This window comes from Tenrec ecaudatus, chromosome 16 (assembly GCF_050624435.1).
Source record: "Tenrec ecaudatus isolate mTenEca1 chromosome 16, mTenEca1.hap1, whole genome shotgun sequence".
Classification (NCBI taxonomy): Eukaryota; Metazoa; Chordata; class Mammalia; order Afrosoricida; family Tenrecidae; genus Tenrec; species Tenrec ecaudatus.
Genome location: NC_134545.1, coordinates 49,409,538 through 49,427,064, shown reverse-complemented (window position 1 = coordinate 49,427,064; position 17,527 = coordinate 49,409,538). Strand labels below are relative to the sequence as shown.

Here is a 17,527-nt window from a genome sequence, read left to right as displayed (position 1 = left end):
TGGTGTTCCCCAACCGGGACGAGTGTCACGGATGGAAATGCGTTTCCTCATTGCCACCACCAGTGAATTCAGCCACCCGCATGCCCAGGCCAGCAGGGGCTCGCTCATGCTCACTAGCCCTCTGGGGGTGGGGTCCTTGGCACCCCTGGCCAGCCTCTGTCCCCAGGACGCCCTGCTGAAGTTCGCAGGGTTAGGAGAAGGCTTGGCTGCCTGCCAGGCTTCCTGACAATCATGCCATACTTACCGTGGTCTGCTCTCATCAGTGGGAACTGGCTGCCCATCAGGGGAGGCTGGCAGAAGGCAATGCTTTGTTCTGACTCTTTGTAAATGGCCTTTTTCTTTCTAACACTATTCTGAGATCCAAAGGCCTGAGAAGAGGGGCTTGACGAAGAGACGGTTCACACTCCCCCCTCAGTCTTGTCCACCGAAGAGGGCAGAGAAGTCAAACGCTGCCACCCGCCAGCGAGAGACGCTCGGAACCTCACACCCGAGAGCCCGTCCTGCTTGCTCCAGAACGGGGCCCTGCTGCAGTCCCGGGGACAGCCGAGAAGGCTCTATGAGAGTAGGGTGATGGTGAAGCTCTCCCCCTGCCCCTGCTCCCCAGCAGCAGTTGCTGGTGTGTGCGCCCACACGACTCAGCCGCCCCTTGGCCTCTGGCTCCCCCTCTGTAGATTGGGAGCAAGCCCAGCTGTGCTGTGGGAAGATCAGGCGGCCGAGGGCCGTGCAGACCGTGGGAGCTGCTAAGTCCACATCTGCAGAGCTGACGAGTGTTCTGCAGGGAATTGGTCCCCTTCTGACCCAACAGGTGCCTCTCTGATGCCACTCAGATGTCCCCGCAGCCGAATGCTGGGCGCTAGGTGCCCCTCCCTTGCTGAGCTCAGGTAACTGCAAGTGCAGCTAATTCTGGGGTGGGGGTGGGGGGCACTGAGCAGGAGAAAGGCTGTGGGTGTGCTGTCAGCCTGGCCTGCAGGCTTGGGGAGGCGTCCTCATCCCTAATGCCATGGCCTGTGGTCCCCGCTTGCCTGGGGGTTGAATTGGGGTCGTTCATCTGCCCTGGTGCCTGAGGGGCTCCGCTCATGATGTGGTCTGCGGGGTTGGGGCCCAAGGCAGCACAGAGCCCTAGGGCATCACCCTGTCCAGCTCATCCATCCACTCCTCCATGGCTGGAGCTGGCCGTGGGGTCCCTGTGTTCACCTCTGGTGGGCGGACACGGGCTATTCCGTGGGATAAACCACAGCTGAGCTTTGTTGAGTCAGTTCTCTGGCCTCAGACTCCATGGGGGTGAGCGATGGCCTGACTTGGCCACATGCCAACCCCACTGGGCCAGACATTAGCCATTTTCTGAGAGCAGCCAGGTTACCCGGGTGCCTTCCCAAGAGAGGTGAGAGCAGGCAGCTCCAATGCCCTCGGAAGTCCATGAGATGAACCCAGGCAGGAAGGGCCAGGCGCGCCTCCTCAGAGTGCTCCACCAGCCAGCGAAGGTGGCTCCCATGTTGGACACTCCTTAGAAAGGCGTTCTCTGGGCAAGGCCAAGCTGGCCTGGCAGGGCCCTCCTGGGGAATGTAGCCTAGGGATGGGGAGAGGGACACCACTGGATGCTTGGGACTGAGCTGGCCACAACTTGGCCACATGGATGTCAGGAGAGAGGAGGGGCAGTGGCTTTCCTTGGGACTCAGCCTCACCTGGCTGCCGTTGGTCATTGTCTACATCGTGGGCTCCAGATGTGCAGCCTGGCCCCTCGGAGCCCCTGGGGAAGCAGCACTGCAGCCTGGCCATGGGGTGCTATGGGGCTCTCTCTTGGTCAGCTTCTATGGTGGCCAAAGTGGACATGGTTTTATGACCAGGGGATTGGCCCCGTTGACCGGGCAGCAAGGCAGGTACCTGATGGGTAGGCAGGGTGAGAAGCCCTGAAGTAGCGCATAAATTAGGCCCCGTTTCTTGAAACCAGCATACGCCATTTCCAAATTGATCCTAATCTCCACTAAGCATTTGGGGAGGGGCAGCTGAGAGGTGAGGTGAGCAAGCTCCACCTGCCTCCCCACCCCCAACCCCACCCCGGGGCGGGCTCCATTGGGTCCGGGCCCAAGGGGAGTCGGGTAGGCAGTGAATTAAAGAGCATGCTCTGCTGTTCTCATTTCCACCGAGAAACTAAACTTAGGTTGAAACAGGATGGGGACAGTATTCAGGAACATCCTGATTTGTAGGAGGAAGCCAGCTATGTGAAACGCTCACGTCTGAGGCGGCTTCATAAAGTTTGTGGAACATGGAATGAAAAGACAAGAATTTTTCTCCATGGGCATTTTGAAGCCCCTGCGCATTAGTTACCTATCTGTTGTGCTTAATAAGACAAGACCCGCATCGTGGCGGCGTAGTAGTTACGCATTAGGCTGCAGTCTGCATGGTCAGCAGTTCAAAACCACCAGCGGAACTGCTGGAGGAAAAAGGGACTTTCTACTCCCGTAAAGAGTTACAGTCTCAGAAACCCCCAGGGGACCACCTTGCTGGGTGGCACAAATGGTCAGCTTTCCTTCCACCCTAAAGGTTGGTATCATGGCAGAGAGACAGGATGCACCCCCTCATGCAGATTATAGCTGAGAAAAGACTGCAGAGGTATTCGGCCCTGCCACCACGGGGTCACTGTGACTCAGAACCCACCCCATGGCACCTTGGCACGTGTGTGGATGGGTGGGAGTTGCCCTTGTAGACAGAGGCAACAGTAATTAAATATGCCCACGACAGGGTTATATCAGGAATTCCATTTTGTGTGTGTGTGTGTGTTTTAAGTCTACATAGGCCAGCCCCTGCAGCCCCTGAACCCACTGAGAGGTGGCCCAGGACCCAGTCCACACTACCTATCAGTGGGCTTTGTGTGTGCCAGAGAGGGAAGTCACAGCTTCGCCCAGTTGCCAATGTTTTAAATGGTTCAACATTAAAAGAAACGTTTTCTGCTTGCTTATCACCAACCCAGAACATTCCATTACCTGGAAAATCCCCTTTCCTAAAACGTTCGGGGAGCCTGGCCTGCTCAGGAAATCAAAAGCAGATTCCCTACCCCAGGCGTTGGCCAGCTACAGACTGGGCTGGGGGTGAGCAGCCCTGGGATGGAGGGAGCTCCCTAGGGCTCAGGCTGGAGGCCGCTCTCACCTCTAGCCGCAGCCCCCTCTGCTGAGGGGCCTAAGCCCCTGCCAGCTGTGTCCTATTGCTGCCCCGGCGCCCGCTGGCCTCACGTAAGCCCAGCCACTGTGTCAAGACGTAATTGACGAACTGCCCAGGCCAGTCCAGGCTCGACTGAGCCCATCAGGGAGGAACAATGAGGGCGCCTCTGAGGACGGAGGCTATTTCTAAGGCTCATGGTTGATGGACCTCACTGGCTGTGATTATCATTTTAATTGCCAAGGCCAAAGCGACCTTATATTCAGGGTGCAGGTTTCAAAGACCACAAAGCAGTCAGCGGCTTGAAAGGGGACCAGGGAGCAGTCTGTGCCGGAGGCTGAGCACTGCCCGTTTACGGCAGCTTTGGACCATCTTCTCCCAGAAAGGAGAGGCCAGCATTCAGCCATGTCTCAGGTCCCAAGCCAGAGCCCCACCTCCTCTGAGGCCTTCCCCAACCCCGCCTCATTCCTGTCCTCTCAGGTGCCCTTCCCCACCTGAGACCCTCCTGCCTGGACCTCTCTTAAAAGAACGCACTACCGCGACCATTGTTGTTCTGACCCAGAATGACCTGCCCAGCCCTGCTCCGTGCTCGCAAGCATTCCTGTACTTGAGCCCCTGGTGTCAGGCCATTTCCTCGAGGGCCCTTCCTCTTGTTTCGCTGCCCTTGACTTGACCAGACATGGGGTCCTTCTCCAGAGCCGGGCCTCTCTTGACAGCGTGTCCAAAGGATCTAAGACAGCGTCTGGCCACCCTGGCCTCTGAGCATCACTCTGGCTGTACTTCCTCCACGACACATGCGTTTGTCCTTGTAGCAGTCCGTGGTGCGTCCATTGTTCTTCTCCAGCTCCGCCATGCAAGGGCTCCTGTCTTCTTCCGTCTGCTGTACTCACTGTCCAACGTTCACATGCACACGAAGCCACGGAAAGTACCTGGACTGGGTCAGGCACGGCGGGTTTACATAATGCAATGTGCCCTTCGATTTGCTGCTTGCTGCTGCCATGAGCATTGATTGTGGATCCAAGCAAGACAAAAATCCTTAGAAACCTCAACCTTTCCTCCTTTTTTCACGATATTACGTAGTGGTCAAGCTGTGAGGATTCTGGCCATGACTGCATTGAGTTTGTAATGTGTGCTGAAGGCTGCAGTCCTTGTTCTTCCTCAGTGAGTGCCTACGGCTGCGCATCTCGGGGTCAGTAAGCCTTCCTCCAGTCCTGCTGCCAGGCTCTCACATAACCTGGCTCTCGCACGCAGATAGAGGATACACGCCTGTCTACACCTTTCCTGACGTCAAACCACGCGTTTGTCCCTTGTTCTGTTCCCATGGGTGCACCAAAAAGGGGAAGAGTAAATTCCCCAAAGAATTCTGGCCTCCGCCCTCACTGCCATCGCGCCGATCCTGGCGTGGAATGACCCTGTGCTTTGAAGACAGGGAGCCTGCCCCCACACCCTAGCTGCCATCCTCAGTGGCACTGGCCGTGGCTCACACTCATTAGTGTCTCCTTGGTGGCAAAGTTCTCTGCACGTTGCAGACACGCAGCGAAGTTCCTTAAGCTTTTCAGAGCAGAATGCTCACCCATCCGCTGTTAGCTTTTGGTTTCTTTTTTGAGGGTTGAACGGTATAGTCCTTATAACACCCTCATATTTTCTACATACTAAAAGCTCACTAAAAACAGACCACTGGATGTTGAGACCATTCCCACTCCTGGTGGCCCATGTGTTGGTTGTACAGGGTTTTCTGGGCTGTGATCACAGGGCCCCATCATCAGCCCTTTCTACCGCAAGGTCACTGGGTAGGTTTGAACAGCCGACCACAAGCCAAACTCACTGGTGCCAACTTGTTTCTGGCTCCTAGCGACCTTGTAGACTAGTAGTTGAGCACAAATTTTGCTACCCAAAAATAACGTAAGAGAAACCCCCAAATCTATTGTCATCAAGCTGATTCTGACTCCTGGTGAGACCCTGTGCAGTGTCCAAGACCGAATCTTTAGGGACAGACAGCCATCTAGCTCTGCTGGCCCTGAGGTGGTCAGCGCCACGCCTATCCCCCATCAGGAGCACGCATGCTTCACATGCGCGAGCTGTTAAATCCATGCCACTCACCGGGGCTCATGGCGTGTCACCGTCACCAAAGCCAAAATAGGTCCACTATTCCCCAGGGTTTATTTTGGTTGCTTGGTTTTCTTTAGGTCAAGTATACGTAGTTTACAGGTTTGGATTGTAGTCACAGAGATAAACACACGTGTACAGGGATCCTGTGTCAACCAGATATTTATTCGTGGGTATCCTCCACTCTTCTCCCCACACCTGCTCAGCCTGCAACTGTGCCCCTGCTTCCACTCGCAGATGACTGTTCGGCAGGATTGTGCTCAAAGAAGTCGCTACCTCTGCGTAGTGAGGCAAGTATGTGAAGGGACAGCGCAGGGCAGCCACATCCACCCTCACTGGTGGACAGCCCTCTGGGTTTGACAGCTGCTGTGGCCTCTTTGGCCAAGGGTCCCAGCGCACATGCATCAGGAGACTTTCCATACTGCTGTGGTCTCTTGAACGCCTTGGGTGTTGATCCCCTGAGCTGGTGCCAGGAATATCCTCTCTCCTTCCCGCTGACCGGCGGGAGCCACCATCCGGACTAGTTCCAAGGTAGCAGCTCTGCTGAGCAAGTGACTCCTGAGCCAGAAAGCAGTTCCCCTGGCCGGGGTGAGAGGCCTGAATGTGGGAGCGTGGTTGGACCGTACGTAACCAGACCATTTGGTGACCCTGCAGGTAGACCAGGAGTTAACAAGAAGGCTGAGAAGGTCAGTGTTTGGCTGTTTTGAGCCCTGGCCCGTTGCCTCGGTTGTTGGGTGGGTCAGCCATGTGGGCAGAAGCATGGGGTGCAGAGTGCCAGGGGCCTCGCTGAGAGGGGAACGGTGCCCTACCCGCCATCGTCTCCAGCACAGTTCACTGGACAGTGGGATGTGTGCCACTGGGGGGAGATGCGGGGAGGACCGTGCTGCTGCAGAGCATGTCTCCTCCCCCCCTCCCCATGTGACTGGAGAGCATGGGAGAAGCCCCGCTTTCTTGCCTGTCTGCCCGGCATGTGACCTCAGCGGCCTCCTCATCTCTCTTCTTACAGAACTACTTTGAGAGCTACCTCGCTGTTGCCTCCACCGTGCCCTCCGTCCTGTGCCTCGTGGCCAACTTCATGCTTGTCAACAGGTACGTGCATCCCCTTCGCGCGCTCCCCAACCACTCACTCCCTTTTCATCCGCAGCTGCCTTTTCCTACCTGTTTAGATGACGGGGTCTTAGACCGGGTTCGCTAGAGAGGCAAACAGTGAAATGCCTCGCAGAGTTGGAGAGGCTGGCAAGTCCCAAGTCCATGGCTGGAGTTTCTCCTGGTTCACGTAGCTGCTGACAAACCAACCAAAAATTGGTACTTAGGATGGCAGGCTACTGGCTCACAAACTTCAGAGTTGAACGGATCCCAAAGTCATCAGGTAACTTGGCAAGCTGTTGGTTCATATCCGGAGAATTGGAGGCCAAATGATGAGAGCTGACTGCAGGGTCTGAAGCACACAAAGGACTAGCTAGCTTTCCCAAGATGGCTCTATGTTGTCAGGGCAGGTCGCACGCCTTTACACTGGATCAGAGATCTTGGCTGGATTAAAGGTATTGCCTCCTTCCCTAATCCCCTGATGGTGGATCAGAGTCATGGCCTGAGTAAGGCTGGTACATCCTACCCTGACCCCTAATATCAAATCAGGGACGATGACATAATGGGGGATTATTGCATTGTTACATAACTGCCATCACTTCCTATCGACCAAAGCAGAGAATCGTGCCACTGCCAAGTTGACACATCACCTTCAGCATCACAGGTGCTACCAAAATAGGAGGCGGGCAGTTTAGACGCATTCAGGAAGATCCAGAAGTCAGATCCGTTACGTGGAGCTTGTTAATGGAATTCCTAGTCAGGAGGCTGGGTGGACATTGTCCAGCTGCATCGTGGCATTCTGCCAATAGCCTGTGGATGGTCTTCCTCTTTGATTCTCTTCGGGGAGTGCTGGCCTCGCAGCCAGTGGACACCACATGGACAGCGGCATGGAGCCAAAGACCAAGGCTATGGACGCTAACCTTTCAGGCATTCCTGAGAAGAGCCTCCCCCAGCTTCAGCTTCAGCTTAATCTTCTATTGAGATTTTTCTCCATTTTATTGTGTTACTGCTTTTAGCTTTTTTTGTTTCTTTGTTTTTTGCTTTGGCATCTGAAATCCAGGGTGGGTGAGTCTCTAGAGGCAGTAACTGGACCAATGGTGCCTTGGGGGTGTGGCGGGGGGGTGGGGGTTAGGGAACTAATACAAAGGAGGAAGAAAATGTCCCAAGATTGCTTGTACAGCTTTTCTTACCATGACGGAACTATGGTATGTGGATTATGTCTCACTCAAACGGTTTAAATACATTATTAAACATCAATTCTTAAAAAAGAAGATGGGAAAAATATATAGTCACTGTATCCAAAAGAATCAGTTGACATTTCTCCATTTCAGGAGGTAGCATATGAACAAGAGCCAATGGTACTGAAGGAGGAAGCTCAAGTTGTACTGAGAGCATCAGCCAAAAACAAGGGTCCAGGAATGGATGAAAGACCAACGGGAACATATCAACAGGCTGATTAAGCACTGCAAGCACTCACTCGTCATCTCTGCCGGGAATTTGGAAGACAGCTACTTGGTCAACAGACTAGAAGAGACCCATATTGTACCCCTTCCAAAGAAAAGTGACCCAAGAGAATGCCTGAGTTATGGACTGTCATTAAATCACATGCAGGCAAGATCCTCTAAGCACAGTTATAGTGGTGTTCGAGTCACCTAATCTGGTGTCAGTTTAAGGATTAAGAGTGTAGGGGTGGAGTTTAGGCTGTCAACCTGGAGTTAGCCAATGAGACTTCTGTGTGGGCATGGCCTTCTCCTGAGAATTCTGGGAAATCTAGTACTTCCTCCTTGGAGGTGGAAGACACCTCTCTCTCTGTTACTCCCTGGGAGACCATGCAGAAGACAAGCCACATGGACACAACCAGAACTCGGAAGCCGGAGAAGCCACAGCGAGACCCCTGCCAGTGCTGAGCTGCTTGCAACGCTACTGGATCTAAAGACTTTCTGCCCACTGGCCTGTGATCTTCTTCATTCGGCATCATTGTATGTGTTTTCGTGAGTCTGAAAAGGACTTTATAGATTGATATCAGAAATATGGGCTAATATTAGACTTATATACTTGATCTGGACTGGGCTGGGATGTTTTCTTGATGTTCAATTGCTCTTATATATAAATCTTTTCTTATACACATATGTGTGTCCATGGATTTGTTTCTCTAGTCTCCCCAGACTCACACAGTAGTATATTGACAAGGAACTTAGCTTCCAGCGGTTCAGGCCGGATGCAGAAGAGAGCCTGGTACAAAAGATGATATTGCTGACATGAGATGGCTCTTGGCTGAGAGCAGAGCATACCAGAAAGATGCTTACCTATGTTTCATTGCCTATTCCAAGACATTCGACTGCGTGGATCATACTAAACTACGGAGAGCCTTGAGAAGAATGGGAATTCCAGAACACTTCATTGTGCTCATGCAGAACCTGTACAAGAAGCATTCGCGGTTGAAGATCAAGGATTGCCGCCTTCGGTATGGATTACAACTCAATGTAAAGAAGACCTAAATTATCTCAACTGGACCAATAGGTCATATGATCAATGGAGAAAAGATTGAAGTTATCAAGTTATTTTGATTGGATCCACAGTCAATCCAGGGTCGCTCATGGAAGCAGTCAAGAGATGCAAGGATGCCTTGCAGTAGGTAAGTCTGCTGCCCAAGACCTCTGAAAAGTGTGGAAAAGCAAGCAAGTGACTTTGAGGGACTAAGGTGCGCCTGGTCCACGCCATGGGATTATCAGTCACCTCCTATGCATGTGAAAGGTGGATATTGAATAAAGAATTTGCAGCCATCTTAACTGGCCTGGGTGGGACCGTGGGTGGGTTAGGCATTAGACTGCAAACGGCAGGGCTGGGAGCTCACTCACCAGCCACTCCTTGGGACAAAGCTGAGGTTGTTAGAAACTGCCTTAGAGCCACTGTGAGTCAGAACTGCCTCCATGGCGGTAGGGTTGGGTTTTGGCACGAAGACCCTTGCCCAGTGCAGGCTGAAGAGCGAGAGAGAATGGCCCCAATGGCCCCTCACCTGCCCTTCCGATGGGTGGCAGCCTCTAGAAACCCCCCCCCCAGGGGGGAAGAGTGAATGAGTGGCCCTAGATTTTCCTTGTTTCTTCAGTGCCAGGTGCCGCCAAACAAAGGAGCCGTGGCCGCTGGCTCTACTAGCAGAGAAGCAGGTGATAAGAGGAGGAAAGGGCGACAGAGCCGAGGCGAGGAGGACGCACTCTGTCCACTCCCTCACTGGACCTGAGGGTACGGGGCTCTCCAGCCAGGGTCACGGCCCTCTGTTTAACTCCTCCTCCAGAAGAACTCCCCCAAGCCCCCAACCCCATCGCCATGGAGTCCGTGCTGACACGGGGTTCTAGGAAGGCTGCAGACCGCCTCATCTTTCTCCCACAGAGCGGCTGATGGATTCGAACCACCAACGTTTAGCAAGCAGCCGAGTGAGCTCTTAAACACGGAGCCGCCAGGTCTCCTACGGGATCACCCAGGCTGGCATCAATGCCTCCATCAACCCCCAGACTGTGGGGAGGCCGTTCGAAGCTAAGCTGGTTTTATTTAATATGTGAGAATGAAATGTCTCCTTGTCTCCCTCCCGCCTGGAGAACCCTGGCCTTCCCGGGCTGGCTTATCCATAATCGCAAGTGTTTTATTATGTTAAATCTTCAGCATCATAAATACTGATGAGGTGGATTTACATTTTTGGAAGCTTAGGAAGAAATCAGTCCCCTGCGGTCTTGAGCCCTCACCCACCAGGGAGGGAAGCTGGGGCTTGGGGACAGCTGCAGCCGCCCTCCCCAGAGAGTGAGTGCTCCAGGCCCCAGGGCTGGGGTCAGCGCCACATCATCTGGCCCACAGAGCCACGGAAGTTGGGACAGCACCTGCCTGGCCTTTCCCTGAAGTCCCAAGAATGCCTCGGTCTCCAAAGGTGGCATGACCCCAGCAACATGTGGGCAGCTGGCTCTCAGTGCCATCCCTACAGTGCTGTGAACACTGACATAGCCCTGGGCGGGACCCCGCGGGCCCTCCTGGAGTCAGGGCATGGGGCTGCCCTCAAGGGTGCTTTATGCAGCAGGTAATGGGGCGTGTGAGAGAGAGAGAGATGGATGGCAGGGTGCAGGCAGCCTTCTGCCAGCACTGCTTGGGCAATGCCTTTGATGTTGCGTCCTCATGGCACACTCCTCCCTCATCTCCTGCCCTGGATGCTAGGTAACTGACCCCCAGCTCCCTCCAGAGCCACCTTCCAGTTCAAGCAACTAAGTAGAGCTTGGGGGGTGGTGTTCCAGGATGCCCCCAGCATTCCTGGAGTGGACGTCTGCTGCTCTGGGTTCACGAGGGAGGTGCTTGGAGACCGCCCGGCCCCGTGGTGGGCAGGGGACACCGCAGACCTTTCACAGCTGGCTTCCAGAAGCTGCTCATGGCCTCTGCTTGTCAACTTGGGCATCCGGCCCATAGGGCATTAAACTCCTGGGCCCTGGCACAGGGTGGAGGATGCTGCAGGGAACAGCCAGGCCCTGCCCTGGAAGCACTGGCCACACCTCCCTGTCCGACGCCCCTCCTCAATCTGCTCTTTGCCTCTTGGCCCAGAAACTGATTCTGGGTTCGTTTGACAGCCTATCTGAAACCTTCTTTTGAATGAGGAGCTAACCGCAGCCCAGAGAGGTTGAATATTTGCCTGGGGTCACACAGTGAGTTAATGGCAGAGTTGGGCAACACTGGCCCACCCTCGGGGGTGGGGGAGGCAGCTTCATCTGTGGGACAGGCTAGTGTATAAGGTCACTCCAGGCACCAGAGATAAGGCCTGGCCACCTGGGTCCCTTTTACATTCCACCTTCAAGGCTTCCACCAGTTCGTGACCAGGCCCAGGGCCCTGCAGGGCCCTGGAGGGTAACTGTACATTCTCAGCTGGGGGTCAGCCCCCATGACTTGGTTTGAAACCCCGGCGCCCACACATCCTATAGTCTGCCCCTTCATCGTCTACGCTTCAGCCTTGCTCCTGCTCCGCACCCCTTCCCAACCCGTGAGGGTCCTGTGCCCCTCCACATGCCCTGATGGGCCCAGCTCCCCACTCCAGGATGACTAGCTGGGGTCTTCTATGATTGCCCTTTGGGACACACACGTCTAACACCACCCTTGGCCTCTGCCCCAGAAGGTGCCCCGTGGCTGCTTGCTGACCATGCCCTCGCAGGCTAAGTGCTGTACTGGGGGCAGCTGGCCGGCTTCTCGTCTCAGCTTGCAGGGAGTCACGTGATGACCTGGAAATACCTTGACCTGTCCCTTCCTTGGGGTCTTCCCTCCACCCCCCCCCCCCCCGCCGCCTTTACACAGTCAAGGCCACACCTGCTGAGGGTTAGAAGGCTCAGCTGTGGCCCCAGGACCCCTTTGAGGACGCCTGCTCCTGCTCTTCACACCTAGCCTGTCAAACACAGCTACGAACATGCTATCTCTCCATTCTAGTTTCCAAGTTTATCTCTTTTTTTCCCCAGACTTTTTTCTTCTTTCTTAATCTGGCTGTTTTCCCAGCCTCCACCCACTGCTTAGTGAAAAATTAACTTCCCCTCCAATCCTGTTGAAAGCTTAGTCTAATCTGATGCTTTAAAGAGCCTTTCTGGAGGGGTTCTCCCTCCCTCCCTCCGTCCCTCCCTCCAGAGGAGACAAACTGCTGCTGCTGCTGCTGGAGAGCCCACTCCCTGCCCCTCTCCGGTGACAGCACAGGGAGCTGGTCCCGGAGCGCACTGACCCTGCATCAACTGCTGCCCAGGACCCGTATCCTGTGATTCCTGGATGCCACCACCCGCCCTTCACTGCAGGGGGGCACAAGCATCTTCTGAGCCCAGCCCGGAGCAGGCCTCCTGCGCCAGAGCCCAGCTCTGCTATTTAGCAACCGAGTGACTTTAAGCAAGTCCCTTAACCTCCCGGCACCGCTGCCCCTAGTGTGTAGACAGGGGATAGGTAAGTCGTGGATAGAAAGCACTGGCCATGCTTGGCACCGGCAGAGTGCTAGGTGAGGGAGTGTGCTGCTGCTGCTGTCTGCCCTCCCCCCTCCCACCACCGCACCCACAGCTAAGTTTGGGGGGACAAGTCCGGTGGAGGGTGGTTGTGTTGGAACACTGGACAAAGCCCGCAGAGCTCAGTTCTGTGAGGGGTGGGGATGGGGGGAGGCAGCAGGCAGACAGCCCTGACAGCCCTTGAACCTGGTAGTACGATGACCAGACGTGGTGTTGACTGAGCATTTTCCCTGAGCCAGGCCCTGGGTTCGGCACCCACATACAGCTCCTGAAGCTCACGACTGCCCTGGGACGTGGTCGGCGCTGGCCTTGCTCTCGGAGGGCTGTTGCGCATCAGGGGACGCCCAGGGGACGCCGCGGGGCTCTCACACCACAGGCCTCTGTTCTCCCAGTAGGAACTCGGGGCGCTGGCTCACGGGAAGAATTTCTCGCTTGCCAGCTCTGGGGGTCGGTCCTTGCCTGTTTCCCTTGGTCATCTTCCTGTGGCGTGGCACCTCTCTTCCCCGCCTTGGCTTGCTTGCTTCGTGTCACGTCTATCTTAGAGAAGGTTGGTCTGCAACACACCCCGCATGGAGTAAAAAAGAGACCTAATTCCAAATGGGATGATAACCGCAGGACTCCGCCCCCTTGAGTCCATTCTGACACACTGATTTTCTGTGGGTTTCCAAGACTACAGCTGTGAAGGGCCCGATGGCCTCAGCGTACTCGTGGGAGACCGACCTCGTGGTTGGCAGCCCATTACGTGACCCACAGGGCCACCAGGCATTCTCTCTCTCACTGCCATGGGGTCGATGTCCACGCCTAGCCACCGTACGGGGCAGGATAGAACTGCCCCTGTGGCTTCTAAGATGGCCTCTCTTCATGTGAGCAGGAAGCCCCGTCTTTTTTCCGAGGAGCAGCTGCTGTTTTCTAACTCCTGGCCTTGCAGCTCAGCATGTAAGCAGTACATCGCCATGGCTCCTCCCACCAGGTAGAGGGCGTCGGATGGACAGCACACATTGGAGGAGGCACAATTCAGCCCATGGCAGTTCCCCTCCCCATCATCCAGTTACTGAGGCTGCATCCAGAGGCCCTGAGTAATTGTCATGAGGCCACCTACCCAGGGATCCGGCCAGGCCAGGTTGCTCCCTACTGAGGGGACACTGCCAACCCTTGAGCTCGCCGGCTTCCTCTCGGAAGGTGAGCCCCAAGTGGCTCTCTAACCAGCTCTGTCTGCCCCAGGGTTCCAGTCCAAGTCCGTGTCCTGACATCTCTGGCCATCATGCTGGCCATCTTCCTGGTGATGACTGTGCTCGTGAAAGTGGACACTTCCTCCTGGACCTACGGCTTCTTCGCTGTCACCATTGCCAGCATGGCCATCATCAGCGGCATCGCCACTGTCTTCAACAGCAGCATCTTAGGCCTGACGGGCTCCTTCCCGATGAGGAACTCCCAGGCCCTGATATCAGGTGAGAGCTGGGGTCCTGGCACTTGACCAGGTTATGGATCACAGGAATAAGCCGTAGGTGAGTGTATTCCCGCCCCTGTGTTAGGGGGTGTGCAAACAGTTAATGCACTCAATTGCTGACTGAGAGCTTAGTGGTCGGAGTCTACCTGGAGATGTCACGGGAAAATGGCCCAGCAACTTTGGAAACTTTCTCCTCTGACACACACGGTACAGCCGTGAGTCATGACCCACTGGGCAGCAGCTGGAGGTGGTGGGAGGTGTGTGTCAATTGTCTGGGAAGCCTGCTGTGTAAACAGCCACTCTAGAATGAAGTCGCAGTTCAGGCAGGGTGTGGCAGGGGCAGCGCATCTCTTTTCCATACGGTACTGGCTTGACCAGGGCCTGGACGATCCCCTGGCCATATGGCTTGTTGACTCGGCACTGACTGACCCCTGGGAGCGTAGTGGTTATGCATTGGGCTGCTAGCCTCAAGGTCAGCAGTTTGAAAACACCAGCCGCTCCTCAGGAGAAGACTTTCTACTCCCAGAATGAGTTGTAGTCTTGGAAACCTACAGGGCAGTTCTGCCTTGTCCCATAGGTTGCTGGGAGCTAGAATCGACTTGATGGCTTGGGATTTGGCTGGCTGGAAGCCCCGATGGTTCTCGGCTGGGACTCGGGTTTCTCCGCCCGGGAACACACTGTGGCTGCTTGAGCCTCTTGGTGTCACGCTGTCTGGATTCCAAGAGCAGACACCCCAGGAAATCCAACAGAAGCGCCATTTCCCTTGATCACTTAGCCACAGGAGCCGCCTAGGCTCACTGCCGCCTGAATCGTAGGCCCAGACCTATCTAAGAAAGAGAACGCCTGGGGACGCTGGGAGCCATACTGTAAGAAGGGCTCTTGGGAGCCGCATCCGTTTGTGGAACACACCACCTGCAGTTCCTGAAACCAGCACCCCCTTCCCTGTGCCCCCTCCCCTTCCTCTCCCACCGTCTTCTTCTGGCTTTCAGTGTTCCCTTTCCTTTATCTCCCTTCTTACCTTCCTTCCTGCTGTCCTTTCTCCCTTCTTGACTAACAGAGGGCCTACTGCATGCTGAGGATTCTGAGGTGAACCAGATCCCTCCTCCCAGGGGCGGATGGCCTCGCAGCAGCCCCTCCCTTAACCGTTGCCCCATGCGTCTGGTGCACGGGAACAGCCAGAGGGCTGCTGAGGGGTGGAAGCTCGAGTTTGGCCGCTGACACTATGTCTGTTGTCTCGACCTTAGCCGTTTTGTTCTCTAAGCCAGAGCCGTATCCAGCTGGCCCCAAAAGATAGAAGAGAGCTGGGTCCGTAAGAATCCAGGCTTTGCTAGAAGACCACGTCCCTTAAAGCAAGACTGGGGGCTCCAATGCTCTGTCCTGCGTGCCTCCTTGAGAAACTGCTCTATGCCAGGTAGTATGTGTCACGGGGTTGACAGACCCTGACAAGTACACCACCCCTCCCACTCCCACACCAGTGCCAGACATTACTAATCGATGGGATCGTTCCTCCTCAGCCTCTCAAGTCTTCTCAACCCAGCACTTCAGGTAGTTACTCTCAACTGATCAGCGCTTAGAAGGGAGCTCAAATCTGTTTGCCACCCTTAATGTATAGGATTCGGCTTCTGGCTATATTCTGGGAAATACTAAGACTTCACAAACCAGACTCTGCTGTTTCTGAGCACAGACTAAGCTTCCCAGGTATGGACCTGAGGACGGTGTGTCTGGGCAGCGGGTGATTGGTAGGTGCTGTGGAGTGGGGCCCCGGTCACAGTGACCCTGCAAACAGCAGGACAGAGCCCGAGGGCGCTGGCCACCAGCCTGGGCTCTCTCCGGTCACTTCTGGTGTCTGAACGTGGTACCTAGCCCCTCAGACCGCCCCCACCTGCCAGGCAAGCGACGCGGCTCTTGAGGTATATGTGGCTCTGAAGTCAAGTGGAGAAAGGGTTAAGGTGTGATTCAGATCATGGTTTGTCAAATGCACTGATGACTCTTCAGCCTTGATGGTGGTCTCTCTAGAAGCCAGTGACATTTCCAGGTGTCCCTTCATGTCCAGCCCGCCCCCAGGTGTCTCCTAAGGAAGGGAACCTAACCCAAACTCAAACTCCCTGCCACCGAGTCAGTACTGACATGGTGACCCTGTACCTCTAGGACAGGGTAGTGCTCCCCTGTGGAGAGCCTCGTGCTTCTTTCCCAGAGTGGCTGGTGGTTTCAAACTGCCAAACTTTCGGATCTCAGCCCAATGCATAAACCGCTCTTTGAGGAAGGGAACCATTTGCTGTCAAGTCTGCCAGACTCTTGGAGACCCCACATGGGTTGGAGTGGGCCTGTGCCCAGTGGCTTTCATCCATGTGGCTCGGGGTGTACCTGCCTGTCTCCTGGGGTTTCACCCACGTGGTTTGGAGTGGACCTTCCTGTCTCCTGGGGTTTCACCCACGTGGTTTGGAGTGGACCTGCCTGTCTCCCGGGGTTTCACCCACGTGGTTTGGAGTGGACCTGCCTGTCTCTGGGGGTTTCTCCCATGTAGTTTGGAGTAGACCTGTCTGTGTCTGGGGGTTTCGTCCACATGGGTCGGGTGGACCTGTCTGGGGGGGGGGGTCAGTGGCAGGCTTTGGAAGCAGATCTCCGGGCCTTTCTTGTGGAGCGTGCCAGGCAGGTGACAACGTCCCGCTCTCAGCTAACAGTGGACTGAGCTCATCTTCATACCTCCCCAGGGGCTCTCCAAGGTGTTCCAAGAGCCCGTGTGTTTAAAAGGTGAGGGGCAGGTAGTGTTTGTATGTCAGTACTAGCACCCTTCATCCTAACCCATTGGCATCAAAGTGTGAGGCCACCTCACCACTGCAGACACTGTCCCCCAGGAGGCCCCAGTGTCACTCCACCAGCCCCGGTTACTTATTTATCTTTTTTTGTTCTGAGGAGCCGATCTGTGAATTCTGTGTGTGTTGGCATCTGAAGGAACAATCCATTTGTTTTGTACTGATGGTTTTTTTAAGCCCCTCATTTGCATGTATTTCCATAACTGATGAGATAAAAGTAGGGAGTCATGAAGGATGAGCTCCCCGGAGGCCTGGCTTGTTGTTGATGATAATATTGTAAATCCTGCACAAGTCGGGAAGGGAGAGGGAAAATCAATAGGCAGTGATGTTAAGATAGCGTTCCTTGGGGCAGCTGGGAAACGTCTTAATGAGTTTCACCCCAGTGCTCACACAACGCCCAGGTGGGGATTACAGCTTCTCAGAAGTGGGCACCCTTTTGGCAACGAGTTGACTCTGCTGTTGCTGCTTTGATGTGGGGAGAACAGAAAGAGCCGGGGACCGAGTGGGACTCGGCATTTCAACCGCAGGGATTCTTCTGCATACCCCTCTGACCTTCAGAAGAGCCCTATGTAATAGGTGGCATCCCCACCACGCAGACCAGGCGTGGTGATGGCTTCCCCAAGACCGCCCAGTTGGGGAAGCAGAGCTGGGCGTGTGCTCATCCAGAGTCTGCGCTCTCACAGCGCACTGCTCTGTCGCCGCCCTGCCCCCGGAGCCCAGCCCCCGGCCGCCAGGCTAATGTTGGAACCGCTGAGGGGTTGTGGAGAGCCTCGGAGTGATGGTGGCCATCGTGGCTCCAGGCAACCACGGGCAGAAAAGTGGAACAGGACAAACTGCCAGAGCACTTTGTACCCACATGTGGACCAGACTGCTGGCCCCACCTGATGGTGTGTCACCAGTCTTCTTGGCCCATTTGGAATGGCCTC

General features: G+C 55.2%; 1 protein-coding gene across 1 annotated transcript in view; it reads left to right on the top strand.

The window, feature by feature from the left end:
- SLC29A3 (solute carrier family 29 member 3) overlaps positions 1 to 17,527 on the top strand; it is a 37,988-nt gene that overhangs the window by 16,220 nt on the left and 4,241 nt on the right. Inside the window, exons 3-4 of the mRNA XM_075534387.1 lie at positions 6,266 to 6,348; positions 13,563 to 13,789. Coding sequence (XP_075390502.1) covers positions 6,266 to 6,348; positions 13,563 to 13,789 — 310 coding nt within the window. The remainder of the gene's footprint in view (positions 1 to 6,265; positions 6,349 to 13,562; positions 13,790 to 17,527) is intronic.